General features: G+C 47.5%; 1 protein-coding gene across 1 annotated transcript; it reads left to right on the top strand.

Moving 5' to 3' along the window:
• Positions 1-5,074: 5,074 nt before the first annotated feature.
• Positions 5,075-6,541, top strand: VFPPC_11834 (methyltransferase; the record flags this gene model as incomplete). The annotated part of the gene is made up of 6 exons (XM_018289895.1): positions 5,075-5,200; positions 5,279-5,289; positions 5,362-5,459; positions 5,524-5,790; positions 5,880-6,367; positions 6,434-6,541. The coding sequence occupies 6 exons, from the start codon at positions 5,075-5,077 to the stop codon at positions 6,539-6,541; spliced, it is 1,098 nt and encodes a 365-aa protein (XP_018135630.1).
• Positions 6,542-7,051: the final 510 nt, after the last annotated feature.

The raw sequence follows: 7,051 nt of genomic DNA, 5'->3' as shown, positions 1-7,051 counted from the left end.
ACATATTATTCACCGACACCCCTCTTCGATAGATCACCGTCCACGACGCGACTATCGATTCCAGCACCCAACCGTACCACACATTCTGTGGCATTCAAACCTCACCAAAACACCCCGAAAACTAAATTTTCACCCGAACCAGCATCAATCGTAATGAACATTTCAACAACTGGCAACTAATCAACAAACCAACAAACCAATCAACCAATAAATAACAACCAATTAGTCAATTAACAACCAATCAATCAATTAACCTAACAAAGTAATCAGTCAATTAACAACCAGTCACACCAATTAACAGCACACCCACACTAAAGAACCAATTTTATCACACCACAATCAACAAATTAGCCACATGACTCGCGCAATGCTCCAGACGAAATCACTAATCCGAATTCGCTTGCCAGGTGGTTGGGCAACCGACAGATCACAAAGTGACAGGAGCTGTACTGCACGACAAACGGTACGAGTGCACGAACAAGGTCGAGTGCGACTTGGATGAAGCGATTATTCACAAGGAGAAAAAGAGAACCCGTAAAGGAACTCTGGCTGAAGCTATTTACACAATGCTCACAAAGTGAGACATTCATTAAACGGGCAGGTCACATGATTCCCTCACAGGAACCCCAACATATACATCGATCGATTTCCTTGATGTGAGACTACTATGAACGCCAAGTTGGACACCCCGGAGAACAGAGACATATTTGGGACCTATCGGCAGTATATCTAAGGGGATCCATACAGAACTTACGTTACATAATGATGGCGTTATGTCTATCTCGACTTCGGTCCCAACCAAAAGCTGAAACATGAGTTGGTCATGCATTTGCATGATCCTACTTGGAAACACTGAGTGCTTATTTAGGTGCACAGACTGGTGGTACGTCGATCTGTGGCTGGCGCTCAATTACTCCGGAGAGGAATATGGTAAACCTTCAAACTTTCGCGGGAGGCTGATGGCCGATAATCGAAATAGGAGCAAACATATACCGACACCGGCCAATGGGGGAACCAGTGCACACCATCTTGGCATGGCTAGGGCTAGAGAAAAAAGTCAACTCTCCAAATAAAATGATGCTATGCGTTATCGCTCAATGAGAAATGTGACCTGTCCTATTTCACGTGTGGAATATATATGGTGGTTGGGGCTGGAGGACAAGCAGCTACCTCTTGCATGACCCCAACAGTCGCGACTGAATTGTATGACCGCAGGCAAAGGAACTGGAACAACCTATCACTGTAGCACGAAGTTTTAGGTAGTCAGATGCCATTGCTACCTAACAAACGGGTTCATAGGAGAAGAGTACTATTAGGAATCGTAGAGCATTTAGAGTGGCTTCATTATTATCGCGAACCATGAATCTAATATACACCCGTGGAAGAGTTAAGCTATATAAAAGCCCCGTTATGGCGGAGGATGGAGGACTTGTGTCCTATCTTGGCCTAGTTATTATAAAGCTGTAACTTGATACACTCGAAACGTATCTAACTATCGTCCTAAATATAACAGTAACTCTCTAATACTAGTAGTATATGTAGGTTCGATTTATGATGGTCGGTCAGGTGGCTTGTTGAATGGACAACCACATTGTCTACCAACTTTCTGGATGGACAAGAAGCTGACGCTGGGGTTTGAGGCTCTCTGGACCGGTGGGCCAGTATGGATAACACCGTCTTGCAACATGAACCTGCTCATCTCCATACCAACTTAGACATTGCATCCTTGAACTGCAAACATGCCAGCCACTATTCATGACCTCACGAACAAATTGGGACACCAAATCAGTCAGCCATTCACTCTAGCTGCGTCGCAGCACAACCAAGGGTTCCGTCACAGGCGCGGCAGAGCTGCCCACGGCTGGTAACAATGCGAGACGGGGAATGCCGCGCTTGTCTCACCGGCTCTCCACGTATGTTGCAAGCAGCGGAATTAGCCGTCATCGAGTCGAATCCCTTCTGTTCATGACGTATTTGCCACTACCTAACAGTCAACCTATTCCGTCACTGACCTATCAGAAGTAACATGGAGCTATGTCACGCGAGGATGATCCTACGGTAAGAACTTGTGCATATTTAAGATAACTATCCGATCAGCTCGTAGACCTGAACTTGGGAAACTGCATCACTCTGACAGAGAGTGTGGAGCATATAACCAGCTATAGTTACGTCCTGGATTCATCAATAATCGACAGCAATACAGGATTCTTCGTGTCAACGTGGACCTTGTATCAACAAGCAAGCTGCAAGCATGGATACTACAAACGGACGTGATTTGCCCCGAAATTTTCATGTGAAGAAAGACAACACGGATGTCAAGACTGAATGCGGCTATAGCATTCCGATGACATGCAAAGACGGCGAGTTTCTAGACATGGACGAGATGGCTATAACCCTACCAGTGGGGAAGACGACCTATGGAGCACATATGGAAGAAGCCGACCGCACACCGGGTCAAACAGCGAGGCTTGCATTTATATCAAGCATAACTGGCTTTGGCCAAAGGGATCGAGCGTACATTGCTGGACCAAACATCTTCTGCTATCTGATTGTGACCAAGTTTGACGGACCTGGTAAGGGTGAACAGATAAAGTTGCATAGGACTCAGGTACCTGGCAGTGGGCACATATATCGTCCTCCACGGGTCAGAAAGAGGTCACGCTGAAAGAGGCAAGGGCAGCAGGTACCTGCAGAGAGGCATTATCGTTCTGCCAGAAATGGACTGCGACGAATATCTTCAAGGGCTCGAAGAACAGTCAAATCAGCGACACAGAAACATGATCAGACTGCTTAATATTTCAGCAAACTTGCCGCTAGGCATCGAGCGTCGGCCGTGCATACAAAACAGTATGAGCTGCTTGATTCCATCGCAAGTCATATGTGGTCATGGGCTTACGGTCTGTCACGGGTTACGCCCGTCCGATATCTGTAAATTAATTCATTTTCACCTAAGCTGCCACGCCGCAATCATATGGTCGCGAGCTTGCTTTCTCTCCCTGTTCTCTTAGCTTTAGACAGACAATTGCAAAACCCTTCCATCGAACAAACAGCAGCCTCTCACAGCTACCAGGAGGTTTCGTACACGAACAACATCGATGGAAATGGAACCGGCTCATTGGACAAAGCCATATAATGTAATAGACATTAGTAATGTATAGAAAAATATAATCCAAATGGCCGTAACGAACACCGAGAGACAAGATCTAATCGGTTTCTCAATTTTCGTCCTGGAGCGTGACGCGGGCCTTAGGTCCGAAGGCGGAGGAGTGCTCATACCAGACCAGATTTGATGTGGTAATTGGTACGGGGTTCCGTCAGTGCATTGGCCGCCACGAGTTCCACCATCATCCCAGTTGCTGTTTTGCAGGCACCAAAACAGGAGGTGGTGCGAGCAGAAACGGGAACTTCCGCAAGGTTAGTGCTCCCTTCACCCCGCCAGGTACCTAATCCCATTCAGTCATCGGGGAGGTTGAAATGAACGGGGGTCGTTCGCTGTTGAACTCGCAAGAGCAGTTGCAGCACGACCATGCTTTCTGGTCAAACCAGGAAGCCAAGAATTATCTCAAAAGTGTAATTAACTTACTACGCGATCTAACCTAATATTGAACTGGTTCAATTTGCATAATTCTGGTTTATATGGTTGAAGTGCATATCTGGATTTGCACCAACAAAATACATGCTTAGGTGTCTGAAAGGGGCAGCAGCTGGCGAGGAGATCACTGCGATGTCAGAGGTAGTAAGTGGTTAAGGCGGAAGTAACCTGGTAGGTTTGGCGGAAGGAGATATGAAATTGTATACACACATCCCTACTTTTCTAAAATCACCTCCCCTTTTAAGTGACATCAGAACAGACAATGATGAATACGGTCAATAATTGCAGACATTTCCATCGCCATGTACACTGACCCCAATTAGGTAGGTACTGTGGAAACGCACAAGGATGAACTGCTGTGGTGAAGTTGACCAATAGCATGCCCAAAGGCTTCGGCAAATAGCAAAGAGTGGTACAAGAAGAATGCAAATCGGGAGACAAAGAGCCACAAACGCCGGAGGAAAGGGGAGATTGGGGTTTAATATTGGAAGCATGGTCCCAATGCAATGCAATTGCCGAGGGATCCAGAAGCCAAAACAGAGAATAGCGTCGCCAAATCACGACAGATTCCAACCATTGGCCGGCGCCATTGGGTTCTCTGTACATGAAGTCCGTATGTGCGCCCATATCGTTTGTGCCAAGCGGTCGGGAACGCCAAGGACTTGGTTTGCGTGAGGCTACGTACTTCGTTTGTTGCCAGTAATGTCGGGGGTTTCGACAGGTTACCCACTGGTCCTGTCTGACCGCCAGAGGCGTCGGGAGGCTTCTCACCGCCCATCTCCACATCTGCCCTAGGGGTGCTTGGTTAGGCTTGTTGCAAACAGTTCAGAAAATCGACCAGAATGAATGCACGTACACAAACACAGTACGATAACAGCTGGTGGGAAGCAAACACTATCCTAGGTGCCTAGGCATGCAACTATGTACCTGTACTCTGTATAGGTCTGCTCATTTGGCGCAGGTCTGCATTCGTGTCAAGGTTAAGGGCCAACGATATTGTGCCTGGCAACAGCAGATTGGCATTGGCAATTTCAACCCCACTCTACCAAGGCATTACGCTGGGATGCCTTATTTGCTAAAGGCCACCTTGCCGGAGGTCACAGGGGGGGGCCATTCCCTTAAATTACTTGCCGTCTCTGCAGGTTGGCCTTGCTCTGAGCACATCAGCCCTGGACCCTGGTCGTGGTACCAAAATCAGTATTAACCCCTGTCATTCGATGCCCCAACATTATAATCCCAGGGAGCTGTTATGTTATCGCTTTTAAATTAGTGACGTACCTATCTTCAACTTGGCTACCAAGGCACCCAGGTAGTTTATTAAGGGAACTACATCACGGGACAAGCCAAGGCCCTCGCGCGACCTTCTTTTTCCCTTTATTTTCTCTCATTGGCGGGTCCCGTTGATTTACGTGCTCTCCGATGTGAGAAATTGACGGTTTGAAAGCCAAAATCCCAGTACGTCATTGGATTTATTAGCCGGACATGCCAGACGCAGTACGTGACCCTGGCGCCACCGCTGAGGGTGAGGATGCGCCCAAGGCTGGAATCCAAGATCTGCAAGATTTCGAGTTCACTTTCGAGTCGTCAACATTGAGATTCGAAGTAGATGTAGGTCTCCGAATTTACAGAGAATTTTGCCAGCACACGATCCCTACTAACACCAGGGCATATATTGCATGATTGCAGTCAGACGAGATGTAGGCTTCTTCCATCTTCCACAAAAGCAGCAGTAGCGCATTCAAGGAGACTAATAAGTTCCCTTTACGCAGGAGCGATATTGCATCAATATCAGACATATCCCTCTCTGACAGCATCCAAAACTACCCCGAGTTATTTGGCCGCACATATCACGCCTTTCGAGCCGGGTGTAAATGCCGCCTCCGTATATGTAACGTCGACTAGCCACACTAAAGCCCGAGCCAAACCTACAGCATACGCTTTTCCCAACGACGAGCTAGAACAAGAACGCTTAGCGTTTCAGGGCCCGATCATGAAACGACTCATAGACGGGAAGCTTTTCTTTACCCCCATCTCAACTTCAGACCCTCCCCGCTTCATTCTCGATCTCGCCACCGGTATTGGCGACTGGGCCATCGAAATGGCGGATGATTTTCCTAAGTCAACAGTTATTGCCACAGATCTATCACCTATACAACCAATCATGTTCCCCCCAATGTCCGATTTTACATTGAAGACGCGTAAGTTCTTGATATATGGGCGATTGCTTAGAAAACAGCACATTTTCGTTTTGTTCCTGTTATGAGTTGTGCCGTTCGAACCTGACTAGGAATCGTGACATCCCAAAAATATAGGACGGATCGATGGGATTTCCCGCAGAAGTTCGATTTTATCCACACGCGTACCACAGCCGGCTGCTGGTCCAACTTTGAGACTCAGATTGCTGCCCAGGCCTTTGAGGAACTCGAACCCGGCGGTTGGTTTGAGTCGCAGGAAGTCGATTGCAATATCAGCTGTGATGACGGTACTCTGGATCCATCTGGGCCGCTTGTCTCCTGGATCAGCGACCTAATACTTGCCTCGGACAAGCTCAATCGCCCGGCGCTCATAGGTGCTACTCTCAAAGAAGTATATGAGCGGGTTGGCTTCGTCGACGTTCAACAGCGCGTCTACAAAGTGCCGCTTGGTCCTTGGCCCAAGAACCGTTTCCTAAAGCAAATTGGGCTGTTATGGGGTGCCAATATTCTCCAAGGACTATCTGCTTTCTCTTACCACTTGCTTCATCACGGGTTTAATCGCTCGGCTGCCGAAATCGAGGTGAGCAAGTGCTTCCTGACACAACGCATGACATTACATTGCGGGCGCTGATTGATGGACGACTAGGTGTGCCTCGTCAACGTTCGGCGCGATCTCTGCGATATGCGTATTCACTCATACCAGCCTACGTTCGTTGTCTGGGGCAGGAAGCCGTACCCTAGAGAAGTGCGATGAGTTTAGAGGCCGGAAGATTTACACCGGCAGGTTAGTGACATGTTGTGAACGGTTGAGGACCCCACACGTGTAGTTTTTGGCAGCCCTTACATGGATGGGGTAAGGAAAAGGTAGGAAGATATTGGACCCAAAAATTCTATCCATACTCCAACTTTTAGTCGTACTTGAAAAGTGTAAGGCAACGAGATCAAAAACTATCGTAGACGCGAAAGTCAACAACCAATTATCGCTTGAGCACAAGCAGAGACTTCCTGCTTCCTATCACAGCTGCATGGGGATATATAGAGCAGGGGACACTTGACAGCGGTGTTTGACAACTAGCGGTGAAGTTTATCAATTTATATTATCTCATACTAAGCTAACTAGTTAGATAAAGAGTCGTGAGAATAATCAATTTAGTTTTTTCACGCGGGCATCACCAATGAGCTGTGAACAGTGACCCGATGATATAAAGTAGTGGTTTCCGGAACTGTGGTGCCAGCATCATGCTTAGGCAATTCGCGCGTGAAG

Source organism: Pochonia chlamydosporia (assembly GCF_001653235.2).
Source record: "Pochonia chlamydosporia 170 chromosome Unknown PCv3seq00022, whole genome shotgun sequence".
In the NCBI taxonomy this organism is placed as follows: domain Eukaryota; kingdom Fungi; phylum Ascomycota; class Sordariomycetes; order Hypocreales; family Clavicipitaceae; genus Pochonia; species Pochonia chlamydosporia.
This window is presented reverse-complemented; position numbering and strand designations above follow the sequence as displayed.